A 13,771-nucleotide genomic window follows, 5' to 3' on the forward strand; every position below is an offset into this window, starting at 1 on the left:
GAATGCATCTAAGCTCAGGTATTCTTTCGCATATACTAAGTGCAAAAGAAAACCTTCAACAGCAGCTGTTTTTATAAGGCAACAGAAATTTCACAACAGTTCCACAATAATTATATTCCAGATTTGGTGTGCAGGGAAGGCACACATTCACGTGTCCTATTCACGTCTGTCAAATAAATTGATTTACTGAGGCTAAGAAAGGAAAGCTGGGCTAAGAGAGCCAAACCGGAGACTCCAGATTTCAGAAGACTCTCCAGGTCACTATCCTTTGAGGCCCCACTCCACCTGCTCTGCTCAGCACCCCACTGTTTCCCATCACGGAGCCAAAGGGAGCCTGGCCAGGCCCCAACTCCAGTCCAGACTCTGCCACTTACTGGGCAACCTTGGAAAGTCATCTGGCCCCTCTGAACCTCAGTGTCCTCCACTGTAAAATGGGGATCATACCCATTTGTGAGGATTAAACAAAAAGAGCGGGGCCAGGAACTCAGGAATAAGTTCAACAAACGCGGCCATTTTCACAATATTCCTGCGAAGCTTCCTTGGATCCAAATGGTTGTTCGGGCTCCTTGGAACCAATGACTTCCTCCCGATCTCGCTCCCACTTAATCTTTTTGGATGGGAAAGGGAAGGGGATGGAGAGGAGAGGTGACCAAAGCGGAGGGCAGAAGAAGCCCACGGGGGGGGGGGGGAGGGAAGCGGGGCGGGGGGAAGAGAGGAGGGTCCAGGGTGGAACCTCTCGGGTGGGGGGTAGGGCGGGGGTCTGGCCTGCGGTGTTGTCCGAGGGCCGGGGGTCCGGCGCAGAGGGCGAGGCGCAGGCCCCTGGGGGTGCCGTCCGAGGGTCGTGGGTCCGGGGCAGAGGGCGAGGCGCAGGCCCATGGGGGTGCCGTCCGAGGGTCGGGGGTCCGGGGCAGAGGGCGAGGCGCAGGCCCCTGGGGGTGCCGTCCGAGGGTCGGGGGTCCGGGGCAGAGGGTGAGGCGCAGGCCCCTGGGGGTGCCGTCCGAGGGTCGTGGGTCCGGGGCAGAGGGCGAGGCGCAGGCCCCTGGGGGTGCCGTCCGAGGGTCGGGGGTCCGGGGCAGAGGGCGAGGCGCAGGCCCCTGGGGGTGCCGTCCGAGGGTCGTGGGTCCGGGGCAGAGGGCGAGGCGCAGGCCCCTGGGGGTGCCGTCCGAGGGTCGTGGGTCCGGGGCAGAGGGCGAGGCGCAGGCCCCTGGGGATGCCGTCCGAGGGTCGGGGGTCCGGGGCAGAGGGCGAGGCGCAGGCCCCTGGGGATGCCGTCCGAGGGTCGTGGGTCCGGGGCAGAGGGCGAGGCGCAGGCCCCTGGGGATGCCGTCCGAGGGTCGGGGGTCCGGGGCAGAGGGCGAGGGTCAGCCTAGGGTGGACGGCGAGCAGCGGCTCCCTGCCACCTCCAACCCGCCCTGGGCGGAGTCTGAGGGTCGCCTCCCACCCCATCCCCCGTCCCCGGGGTGGACAGCAAGGGTCGAGCCCGAGTCCAGGCCGCGAGGCCACCCTCACGTCCCCTCAGGGGGGAAGAGGCCCGGACGACCGCGGCGCGCGGGGGCGTTCTAGGTTCCAAGTTACCGGAGCCGTTGGGGCCAATGATGCAGGTGAACCTCCTGAAGGGGCCTATGACCTGGCGGCCCCGCCACGACTTGAAGTTCTCCACAAACAGCAGCTCCAAACGACCCATGGCTGCGCCCTCCGCTCCTCAGCCGCGTTCTCACACGCCGGCCAGAAAAGCGCGGGAAGGGCCTCGTGCTGTCTCGCGAGAGGAAAGCGAGAACACGGGCGAGCCCTGCGATGTTTCTTAGCAACCGAAGTTGTTTACGTTTCCGAGGAACCGGGTCTTCTCGCCACTGGAGCGGTGGGAGAAGGCCGGACTGAGAGCCTCTGGAGCAGGCTCGGATCCCACCAGCCCAACCTCCTAGGGAGCCAGCCTCGCTTGGCTTGAGCTTGTTTTATGTTTGTTGTCTTTTCTTTTAATCTCACAAGTTTTAAAAACCTCAGAATTTCTTGGCGATTCGCAGTCATGGAGGTAGCGCAGCCCAAGGACCTGGAGGAGGACTTCGGCCTGGCCAAAAGGAGATATGCGGAGCTGCGCAGGCAGAAACGGATCTTCAATGCCAGGAACAGGATCATCGGGGTGAGATCCTCCAGCCCGGAAGGGAAAGGGGCCAGGAGGGAATGTGGAGGAGCGGCTGGGGGCGAGTGAGGCGGGCGGCGGGAAACAAGAGGAGATGAACCCTTGGAATGAAACTTTTGATCCAGGCACCGCTGCAGACGGCTCCAGGCTTTGCCGGGAAGACTTGTTCCATGTATTGACTTTGCTGAGGATGGGAGAGACCTTAACAGACCAAATAATGCCCCCTGTCCCTTGCCAGACAGGCAAATTGAGTCCTGCAGTGGGGAGAGAGCTTGCCTGGAGTTAATGGCCAGAGACTGGAACGCGATTCTCCTCTCTCTGAGCCGGATTTTCTACATTGCCAGGAATTCCCTCCAGTCCGTTCATTTGACAAATGCCAGTGGAGTTCCTATTTTGTGGCAAGCCTGAGCTGGGCCCAGGAGATGAGGAACAAGGCAATATTTGACCTTGAGGAGTTCATAGCCCAGAGTGGAGGAGGCAGGCATTAAAATGGTCACATTATAATGCAGTGGAGTCAGTGCTGTGAGGGAGGCAAGCAAAGGCTGCCAGGGAGCACCAACTGGGGCTGGGAGAGGAAATCAGAGAGGACTCCCCAGAGGAGGTGATGCCTAAGCAGTGTTCTGAGGATGAGGATCTATTGACTGAAAAGGGGAGAAGGAAGCTCTGGGGAAATTTAAGACAGGCTGAAGAACCAGCTATAAGCAAAAGCATCCGGGTATGACAAGATTTGGCTTACAGTAGGACTGTTATCAACTGAATCGAATTATCTGGCTCTAATTCCCTTTGTTTTCCTTTCCCAGGGAGACACAGAAGCCTGGGATGTTCAGGTTTGTGACCAGAAGATAAAAGAAGCAACTGAAAAAGCTAGACAGGAAACCTTTGGTGAGCATTCCCTGAATGGCCATCTAGCGGTTCAGGGCTGTGTGCCTTTAGACCCCAGTTCACATTTCCTCACATATGTAAAAAGTTGCAATTTTCATGCTCTTCCTCCTTTTAAAACTTCACAATTTCTTGTGCTCAATTAACTTAATGCACTGATGCTTCCTCACTTAAAAAAAAAAACAGCTATTGAATTCTATGTGAGCTGTAGGAAATAAATTGTGAGGATAAATGTATGTTTTTCTCTGTTTTCTTAAAAAACTGGGTATGAAAATCTTTAAACACACACATTTTCTGCCAAAAAGTTCAAGACCTTCTACCGGGGACAGCTGTTTACAGTAGCCTGAGCTCATACCCCCGAGCTGACTCAGAACCAGATATGGTTCAAATAATAGTGTTCTGGCTCTTAGATCAAATACTCAAATAGTATTCCTTTTCCCCCATCACGTCTAGCAATTTCTTTTAAAGCACTATAAGGATTTTTTAAATAGAAAAAAGCAGGGTACAAAATTGTATATACAGTGGGTTATCAATTAAGTTTAAATACATATATAAATATATATGTTTTAAAATACATAAAAATATGCTTAGAAAAATACAGAAAGGAAATATACCAAAATGTCAGCAGTGGTAAAGTTGGAGTGATGGCATGATGAGTGAAATTGATTTTCTTCTTTATACTGTTTCATATTTTCTAAACCTTTTACCTTTTAAAATTCTAGCTTAAAGTAATTCAAACCTGTGTTAAACCATAATGGAAAAGAATATGAAAAAGAATATATGTATGTATAACTGAATCAATCACTTTGCTGTACAGCAGAAACTAACACAACATTGTAAGTCAACTATACTTCGGGCTTCCCTGGTGGCGCAGTGGTTGAGAATCTGCCTGCCAATGCAGGGGACACGGGTTCGAGCCCTGGTCTGGGAAGATCCCACATGCCGTGGAGCGACTAGGCCCGTGAGCCACAATTGCTGAGCCTGCGTGTCTGGAGCCTGTGCTCCGCAACAAGAGAGGCCGCGATAGTGAGAGGCCCGCGCACTGCGATGAGGAGTGGCCCCCACTTGCCGCAACTAGAGAAAGCCCTCGCACAGAAACGAAGACCCAACACAGCCATAAATAAATAAATAAAATTAAATTTAAAAAAAAAATAGTAGAAAAATGTTTAAAAAAAAAAACAACTATACTTCAGTAAAATTTCTTTTTTAAAAAGTAATTCAAACGTACAAAAACGACGTGACAGACATATACATACCCACCACCAGACTAGATATGAACATTTTGCCAAACCGGCTTTAGATATCTTAAGAAATGCTTTTTGAAAATTAAATGTTATACAGACATAGCTAAAGCTCTCCCCCACCTTACCATTTTCCTCTTCTTCCCTTCTCAGAGGTGTGATCATTCCCATGCATGTTTTTGTACTTGTACTATTTAGGTATGTACATCCATGACAATATAAAATTTGTGTGTGTGTTTCAAAATTTTTACATAAATGATGTTATATTGAATGTATCCTTTTGCAACATTTAAAAAATTCACCAATCTATTTTTGGAATTTATAGGTGATCTACGTACAGAATATTCATTTTAATTGCTTTATGATGTTTTGTCATATGAATTTTAACCACAATTTTTTTATTCCTCTACTGGTGGCTGATTTAGATTTTTTCCAGTTTTTTAAAATGATTACAAACAATGTTAATGACTGTCCTGCATTATGTCCCAATGTTCATGTCCCTGGTATACCTAGAAATGAAATTGATAGGTCATAGTATGTGCATGTTTTCAGTTTTACGGGATGTTGGCAAATGGCTTTCCAAAGTTATAAAAGTTACACTCCCACAAGCAGTAAACGAGAAATCTTTGTTTCCCCACATCCTTACTAATACCTGCTATTATTCGCATTTGAAATGTTTCTCCATTTCATTGGATGTTTCCCATCTTGTAAGGTTGATGATCTTTTCACAAGTTTATTGATCATTCAGGTTTCTTTATATTGATTTGCCTTTTCCTCTCCTTGGCCCCCTTTTTGGTTAGGTTGTTTATTGTTTTTTTTTTTTAAGTTGATTTGTAGGTGCTTTTTAAATATTCAGAATACTAATCCTTTAATGGTTGTGTTAACTTTTTGGAAGGTTGGATTACTTTAGAATCACTAAAAATCATTTTTTAAGTGGATTTGATCTTGGAGAGGCAGCAGTAAGTGGTGGCGTGAAGCAAGATCTTAATTCCCTGCCCAGGAATTGAACCTGGGGAGCTTGGATGAAAACCAGGAATCCCAGCCACCACACCCCCTGGCTCTTGACCCCGGTGAAAAATTCATTTCTCACGGAGGCAAAAACTGTAAAAACAGGTACAAAGTTTATTATTAGAGACACAGCACAACAAGTGGGAGAGCACACAGAGAAACAGTTTGCTTAGTTAAGACAGAAGCAGGGCAGAGATGCACACCCGGAGAGGAAAGGTGTGGGCGTCCCCCCTAATGAGGAGGAGCCCAGTAAAGAGGCGGTGAAGTCATTCATATAGGGCAGTTCTTCCGGGTCTCTGTTTACCTTTGGCCAATTACCTGGCTTCTTTTTCCACACGTGACCTGCCCTAGGCCCCACCCCAGCATGCGTGCGCAAATTTTTTTCCAAGATGGGATTTCAGCCCAGAGGCCTATGGGACGGCCTTAGCATCACCTATTATGGGGTGGTGCCCCCTCCTTTTTGACCCCCAAGGAGCCTTTCTGCGCGTGTGCAATGTCTCCCTTGCCCCAAGGATGGGAAATATGTGACCTCTTGATCCTTTACCCAAACAAAGGTTAGCCCCTCTCTGTTCCTGCCACGACTGTTATCTTCAGGCATCCTCAGGAGACAAAGCCTGGCTATTTACCTTGTTTCTGTTGTTACTTCCATTTCGGAGAGCAAACAGGAGGCTGATTTTAAATGTCTAACCTGGAGCCCATCTATGTCCTAATGCAAACAGGAGACTAGTTGTAAGTGTCTGGCCCGAAGCCCACTTTTTCCTGCTCCATGAAATGTACACGGGAGGCCAGTTGTAAATGCCTAGCTTGGGGCCCATCTATCTCCTGCCTCAGATTCAAATTTATGTCTTTCCTCTGAATCTTAAGCTGATGAATATGCTGTATCTCTTCTAGCTGCTGAAATGAGGCAAAATGACAAAATCACATGCATATCAGAAAACCGGGAAAGGAGAGATAGGAAAAATCTCTGTAAAGCTATCAATGATTTCCAACAGAGCTTTCAGAAGCCAGAAACTCGCCGTGAATTTGACCTCTCCGACCCCCTAGCCCTTAAGAAAGATCTTCCAGCCCGGCAGTCAGATAATGATGCTCGGAATACAATATCAGGAATGCAGAAATTCATGGGAGAGGATTTAAACTTCTATCAGAGGAAGAAATTCCAAGAGGAACAAAACAGGGAATGGTCCTTGCAACAGCAAAGGGAATGGAAGATCGCCCGTGCCAACCAAAAATGTGCAGGTAATGGAACAAAAAAGACAGATGGGTCTCAATACTTTCTTCAACAAATCAATCCCCCCCCCTTTTTTTTTCTTGTTTCATTTTGTCTTTTAAGTCTCACTAATATGCTGCTTTGGCCACGTGGCCAAAAAAAGAGACATGAGAACCCGGGTTCCAGGATTTAACTATCTTCAGCCACGTGCCTGTCATGCAGGAAACACCTTCTGAGCTTGTGCTCTGTCCGGGCCCCAGTGGGATGCTGGAGTTCAGGGTAACTCAGCATCGGTCCCGGCCCTCAGTGTGTGGGCCAAGACATAGGTCCAGCCTATATCAGTTCGTGTCCAGTAAGAAAATCTGATCATCCCCTGAACCTGACCGTCCACCTCCATCAATGGGAGCTCTGTTCCTCTAGTTGCCCAGGCCCATACCCAAGTCATCTTGACTCCTTCCTTTCCCTCAAATGCCACACGCAGTCCAGCAGCAAGTCATCCCAAATTCCAACCACCTTCACCATGTCCTCCACTACCACTCTGGACTAAGCAGCCAGCATCTCCCAACTGGATCATTGCAATAACCTCTAACTGGTCTCCCTGCTTCTGCCCTTGTCTCCCTATAGTCTTTTCTCAACCCAGCAGCCAGAATGATCCCGTTAAAAGTTAAGCTGGATCCTTTGCTCAAAACCAATAGCTTCTCAGTTTACTCAATAAAAGCCAAATTTATTTCAAGGACCAACAAGTCTGACCTTACCTCCTGCTATGCTGCCCTCTAAACCCCTCTCCACTGGTTCCACGGCAGACATTACCAATCCATAGCAGACATTACCAGGCCACAGTGGTGATTGCTAACACTGCCAGGCACCCATCTAAGAGCTTTACTTGAATTGACTCGTGTCAATCTCCCACAGCCTTCCGACGCATCCCCTTTCTTTGGATGGGGCCGTGATGAGAAACAGATACTCCGCAGGGTGCTCTGCACATCTCGGAAGGATCTCCGGGCAGGCACGCAAGGTTTGATTGCGTTTTGCTTCCTTTCAGAGGATCTCTACCTGAAGACAAGGCTGCAGTTTGACGAAACAGCCAAGCATTTACAGAATCTGGAAAGCACCACCAGAAAGGCGGTTTGTGCAGCTGTGAAAGAATTCAACAAGAAGCAGGTGTATACCCCAGGCTCTGTCTGGAGGGGAAGACAAACACACAGCCACCTCCCCGGCATGCCCCAGCCTCCTTGACTCATCAATGATAGCAGTTCTTTTTAATCCCTGCAACAATCAGCTGCTCTTATTAGTCACTGTGTTCAACAACCCTTTCAGAGGGGCACGATTAACCCAATTTAATTGATAAAGAAACGGGCTCAGAGTGGGGAACTGACTTTCTTTGGGATGCCTAAGTACTAATCTGATTTGCTTTGGCAGATTCAAATACTGGACTTCCAAATACCGCGAGTCCAGTATTCAAATCCCAGCCTGTCCAGCTGCAAAGCGTGGGCTTATGTAACGTAGTTGAGCTGGCCTCCTTGTGAGCACCTGCTGTGTGTGGGCACATCAAAAAGTGCCCTGTCCATTCATTACTAAAGAGAACTGGTAACACTGACAAATGTCTCTTAATCCGTCTCTTGACTTGACGGAGAAATAACTGCAGCCCAGAGAGGGCAGGTGACTTGCTCCAGGTCACACAGCCAGGGCCCGTTCCCTCCACCCATCATCCTTACGTGAATGGGGATTTGGCCAGGAATTTATTTGTCCCTGGGGCTGAGGTTGCCGGGCAGTGGGAGCACCTTTTAGAAATCACCACTGCTGTGAATCACTTGGTTGGCTGTTCTTTGTGGCCCACTGCCGTCCAAGGGTGACCAGGACCACACGGAGGGGTACACAGCCCTGTCTTGGGGTGGGTGAGGCCAAGCCGAGGGGAGATGGCAGCCTAACGGGGAGGCAGCTCCCTGCTTTGGCAAATCACTGCAAACAAAGACGTGCAGCAATTATGCGCGCGACCAACAGGCAGTGATTCCCCGAGCCCAGCCCACTCATCCAGCATCTCCCAGGCAGCTGGGGGTCTGAGGGCCTCCCCACATCCATGCCTGACGAGTCTACACCTCCCCCCATCCCTGGTGCCCTTTAGCACATTCTTCCTTCAAGGGCCCCCAGTGAGACTTGCCAGCCTATGCCTCAGTCCCCCCGGGGTCACTCAGGGCATCTCCCTTAATATCTTGCCCTGCTCAGGCCTTGGAGTCAGCAGAAAAGAAAATTCAAGAGAAAAAACAAGACCAAGAGGACAACCTGGCCGAGATCTCCCACCTGCTGCGTGGGGACCTGCTCTCGGAGAACCCCCAGCAGGCAGCCAGCTCCTTCGGGCCCCATCGCGTGGTCCCCGACCGCTGGAAGGGCATGAGCCGGGAGCAGCTGGAGTTCATCCGCCTGGCTCAGAAACAGCAAGTCCAGGAGAAGCTGGTGCCTGTGCCCCCACCCCCCCACCCCCCGAGCCCACAGATGGGGCCCTGTGCTCCCTGCCACCTTCCTCAAGCATCTAGTTATAGCCACTGTCACGCTCGGCCCTAGAAGCTGCCCTCAAGGAGTCTGTGTTCTAGTGAGAGGAGGACAAGCGCTAGGGAGGGGAGGAGGCTGGGGAAGGGGCTGAGATTGCTGGGCGCGAGAGGGTCATCAGGGGACCAATGGCTCTGGAACAAAGGGCTGAAGGTGGGGAGGGACCTTGCACGTGTCTGGGGAAAGGACGATCAGGCGGGGTGAAGAGCAAGGGCAAAGGCCTTGAGGAAGGGCCATCTTGACCTGTTCAGAGAAGGGAGGCATCTGGTGGCTGGAGTGGAGGGAGGGGAGAGGGTGGGATGAGGTCCAAGAGGCAGAGGGTTGAGGGCCTGGCAGGCCACTGGGGAAGACTTTGCCTTTTTTGTGACCGAAATGGGGAGCTCTGGCGGGTTCTGAGCAGAGGAGAGACAGGATCTCACAGTTAACAGGATCCCTCCTGCCGCTGTGTTGAGGGTGGACTTAGGGGGATAAGGCGGGAAGGAGAGAGATCACTGGGGAGGCTGATGGTCAAGGTCAGAGATGGTGCTGGCTGAGGCCAGGGCGCTGGCAGCAGGGGTGCTGAGAAGTGGTCGGATTCTGGATGTATTTGGAAGTTAGAGCCAACAGAATTGGTTGAAGGGTTTGGCATGGCATATGAGAGACAGAGGAGTTAAGGATTACTCCAGGCATCCTGGCCTGAGCAACGAGAAGGAAGGAGTTGGCACTTACAGAGATGGGAAGATGGTGGGAGAAACAAGTCCAGGAGGGAAGTTCATGGGAGAATGGAAATCACAAGCGCAATTTTGGATATGTTGTGTGCAATGTTCTTTAGATATCTATATCTGCTAGGATTCAGCTGAAAATCCCAAATAACACCATCTTAAACAAAATAGAACTTTATCTCTTGCATGTAGACTAAATCCTTAAGCAAACAGCCCAGGGCTGGTATGGCAGCTCCACGACCATTGACTAAACTTCTGCCATCCTCAGCACCTGGTTCCCACCTCTTAGTGCAAGATGGCTGCTTGAGCTCCAGTCATCATATGCATATTCCAGCTGGCAGGAAGAAGGAAGGGGGAAGAACGCTAAGGGCACTTCCTAGAAGTTTCACAAGACATTTCCACTTACATTTCGTTGGACAACTCAGTCACTAGGTTGCCCCTAACTATAAAGAAGAAATGTAGTATTTATTCCAGGCAGTGAAGTGCTGGTGATTCTTTTATTAAGGAAGAAGGAAAAATGGCTACTGGTGGACAAGTTATATTTTCTGACACAACTTCCAAGTAAAGCCCAGCAGGCAGCTGGATGTAGAGTCTGGGGCTCAGAATGAGATCTGGGCTGGAGACATAAACAGGAAGTCATCACTGCACTGAGAGTATTTAAAGCCGGGAACCTGGAGATCACAAAGGGAGTGAGTGTAGACAGAGGGACCCTCCCCTCCCACCCCCATCGTTTATAAAGAGCAAAGCGGCCTGAGAAGGAGCAGCCAGAGAGGTAGGAGGGATGCAAGCAGTGGTGAATTCAGAGGGAGTGTGGGAACCCCTGGGTCAAACGCCACTGCTGGGCTGCCGACTGGATGCAGGACCCAGCACTGGGCAGTCACCTCTTTGGTGGAGTGGTGGCAGCCTGTCTAATGGGCTGGAGAGAGAACAGGCAGGAGGGGAAGGAGACAGCAAGTGCAGACAATACTTTCAAGGCACTCTGCTGTAAAGGGCACAGAGAAATTCACCCCCAAGATCCTGAGCCATTGTCCCGGGGTGGGGCTGTGGCATCAGCACATTCTAGAAGTGACCAGAGGACCCCAGTGTCCAGCCAGGTGGTGCCACTGCCCACTGGTAGCATCCCAGATGCAGAGGACCTGACACCCGTGGGCCCTGCTTACGGAGGTCTGGGCTGGGAGCCACTGTTGGAACCGAGACTCTGCTGTCCCTTCAGGCTCAGAGGGCCAGCGCAGGCCTCCCAAGAGGGGGAATCAGCTGGGCCACCAGCATGATGGCAGGTGCGGGGGGGTGGGTCTCCTCTGATTTCCCGCATGACGTTGCTCACCTACCTGCCCCCTTCTGGGCCTCAGTTTCTCCATCTGTACAATGAAAGGCCGCCTCCTAGAGACAATCCCCTGGGGCTCTTCTGCTGGGGACAGGCGGTGGTGAGTCACCTCTCCTCTCTCCAGAGGCTCCAGGAGGAAGAGCGCCAGCGAGACATGCACTGGGACCGGCAGAGGGTCCAGCAGGCTCGCGCCGCCTTGCTGTGTGATCGACAGCAGCAGTGCCAACGGCATGACCTGCGCAGGGCCCTGGACTGCAGCAACCTCAGCCTGGCCAAGGAGCAGCTTTCACAGTCAGTGCCAGGCGGGGGCCTGGGCGGGAGCGGGGAGATGGGGGTACGGGTGGGGAGGGCAGGCAGAGGGGGCTGGGATCAGGCTAGGGTCAAGGGGGGCAGGTGGGAATTGGGGGCATCATCGAGGGAATCAGGCTCGGGGAAAGCAGGGGTAGGCGCTGGCCATGCAGGGCCCATAGAGCAGGCACCATCCTTTCCTGGACCCCTGGCTCACCCTCCCTGAATCCTTCCCACCCAAGGGCTCGGGACCCTTGGGGTATATTTCACCAGAGGCCCTGTAGCAGCAGTGGTTGGGGCTATAGCATAGCCTCCTGGTAAAGAGAAGGGGAAGAAGGACTCAGAGCTAAGAAGCCAGAAATTAAGTGCTAGGAAACCACCCCACACAGACCAGGGATTGAGATTCCATTGTGCCCTCAACCTGTAAACACCCCTCCTTGGACGGTCCTCACCTGGGCACTGGCGGACCCCAGCAGGCTCGGACACAGGTGCTGGTGATGGAGTACACGGAGGGCACCAGGAGTCCCAGGGGAGGGCGCCAGGGGGGCTTCTGGGAGGAGGCTGCGTGGCTCAGACGTGGGGGAGGACAGTGCCAGCTGCCCACTGCAGGGAGGGCTCTCCAGGGAGAGGAAGGGGTTCCTGGGCTGCCAAGAACAAGTCTGGAGTCTCTTCTTCATTTCAGACAGGCCCCAGGAGTAGTTCAGAGTTCCAGCTACAGAAAATGTCAAATGCAGATCAGTAGGTGAATTTGTCACTAAAAAAAAAAAACCCATTATTTATTTACTTATTTATCTATCTATTCATCAAGCTTGAACTCGGATGGGATCCACCAGTATTTTTTCCAATGTCTGTTTATCGGTGGGTCCATCATTGGGGGCCTAAATAAGGAGAATTAAGAGAGAATCTCACAGAAATCAAATGGGATGAGCAAATGTCTTTACAATCATGGAATTCTAAGATATCCCCACATTTCACGTGCGCAGGTCCCTAAACTAATCAGCAGTGACGAAATGCCCCCTTCCTCCCCATTTAGCTCGTAGGGCTGGAATGCACTCTGTATCCTGGGGTTAACACACCAATTAAACAGTAGAATGTTTAGGAAGTCAGGCATTTCCTGATTTCTTTTTCTCCTTGTTTTATTATCAGGAAAAAATATATGAAGGAAATCTGTACAAATCATCCCACAGAAGATTATTTCGCACAATTTAATACAAGAAGTCGATAATGAAAAAGGCACCTTCTTTCCCTCTGAATCGTTTACCTATAAAGGGCAGTAACCTTGAAGAGTCCCATCTGTTAAAAAAAAAAGGCGCTCTTTGGTCCAGAAGTACTGTTGAACTTAACTTTTCCACCGTAGACAAAACTTGATTAAACCCCTTCCTGTATTTCTATGAGGAGCATTAGTGTCCGTTCAACTCAGCTCAGACTATTTCTAGAGCAGCTCTGGTGCTGTAGATACAGGGATGAAAGCCTGCGTATTAGACTCTAGGTTCAGCTGGTGCAATCACCAATACTCACGGGCATCATTTTAACCGCTTCACGTGGAATTAACTAATTTGGTTCTCACAGCAGCCCGGGGTGGGTATTTTTATTACTCGCATTCTCCAGGTGAAGAGCCTGAGCTATAGACACGTTAAGTGACTTGCCCAAGGTCACGCTGACGGGACGTGGTGGACCTGGGGTTGAACCCAGGGTGTCTGGCTCTCAACCACTTCTCTCTCCTGGCTCCTGGTAACAAGACCCAAAACACGAGTGGCCAAAAAGGCACAAGTTTCCTTCCTCCTCTCGTCAGAGCCCCAGCTGAGCAGTGCTCCCTCATTGCTCTGCCATCTCGCATCCTGTGGTCCCGGAATGCTGTTCCAGCTCCCACCATCCTATCACATTCAGGCCAGCAGGCAGGAGAAAACGGGAAGGAAGGGGGTGGGTGAACGCAGCACAGCAGCAAGGCCTTGGCTCCGGAAGTGTACATTTCACCTCTGCTCACACCCTATTGGTCAGAATTTAGTCATGTGACCATGCCTCGCTGCGGGGGAGGCTGGGGAGCCTTGCTGGCTAACCACGTGACAGGCAATAATTCCACAATGGTATAAAAGATGGAAGAACACAGAGTGGGCGACGACTAGCAGTCTGCGGAGTCTTGAACCGTGCTTTGGAATTTGCCAGTAGGGAGGTGAAGGGAGGCAATTTACACGGGGGGAGGGGGAGAGTATGTCCAGCAGTAACGGGGTCACTAGCTCCCAGGTCCAGATGACTGGGTCCCGACCAGTTACCTCTGCCTTCTCCGTGTAGGCTTCTTGCAGGACCATATCCATATGGCCAGTGACAAGTGGCAGCTCTTGGTGGCACTTCATCATTAGCCAGGGTGGAGCTGGATACACCAGTGCTGGCTGCTTAGCCCACATCCCTCTTCTTCTAAACACTTTCTCCCCTGCTGGAAACCCT

General features: G+C 51.2%; 2 protein-coding genes across 3 annotated transcripts in view; one reads left to right on the top strand and one right to left on the bottom strand.

The window, feature by feature from the left end:
• The window catches only part of SMC1B (structural maintenance of chromosomes 1B), an 86,285-nt gene extending 84,559 nt beyond the window's left edge, over positions 1-1,726 (bottom strand). For both annotated transcript variants that reach the window (XM_036864642.1, XM_036864641.1), the window contains exon 1: positions 1,576-1,726. In XM_036864642.1, the coding sequence (XP_036720537.1) occupies positions 1,576-1,684 (109 nt within the window). In that variant the 5' untranslated portion in view covers positions 1,685-1,726. The remainder of the gene's footprint in view (positions 1-1,575) is intronic.
• A 111-nt stretch (positions 1,727-1,837) lies between these two features.
• RIBC2 (RIB43A domain with coiled-coils 2) lies at positions 1,838-12,656 on the top strand. The gene is made up of 7 exons (XM_036866800.1): positions 1,838-2,137; positions 2,938-3,019; positions 6,157-6,501; positions 7,515-7,633; positions 8,696-8,923; positions 11,166-11,332; positions 12,476-12,656. Exons 1-7 carry the CDS (start codon positions 1,955-1,957, stop codon positions 12,552-12,554), a joined length of 1,203 nt encoding a protein of 400 aa, XP_036722695.1. The 5' UTR covers positions 1,838-1,954; the 3' UTR covers positions 12,555-12,656.
• Positions 12,657-13,771: the final 1,115 nt, after the last annotated feature.

This window comes from Balaenoptera musculus, chromosome 10 (assembly GCF_009873245.2).
Source record: "Balaenoptera musculus isolate JJ_BM4_2016_0621 chromosome 10, mBalMus1.pri.v3, whole genome shotgun sequence".
Lineage (NCBI taxonomy): Eukaryota > Metazoa > Chordata > Mammalia > Artiodactyla > Balaenopteridae > Balaenoptera > Balaenoptera musculus.

Excerpts from the sequence above, each read along its gene's own strand:
- RIBC2 (XM_036866800.1), top strand. The coding sequence starts at position 1,955 with ATGTTTGTTGTCTTTTCTTTTAATCTCACAAGTTTTAAAAACCTCAGA. Across the intron at positions 7,634-8,695 it reads AAGAATTCAACAAGAAGCAG|GCCTTGGAGTCAGCAGAAAA; the intron begins GTGTATACCCCA and ends TGCCCTGCTCAG. Across the intron at positions 11,333-12,475 it reads GCCAAGGAGCAGCTTTCACA|GAAAAAATATATGAAGGAAA; the intron begins GTCAGTGCCAGG and ends TTTTATTATCAG.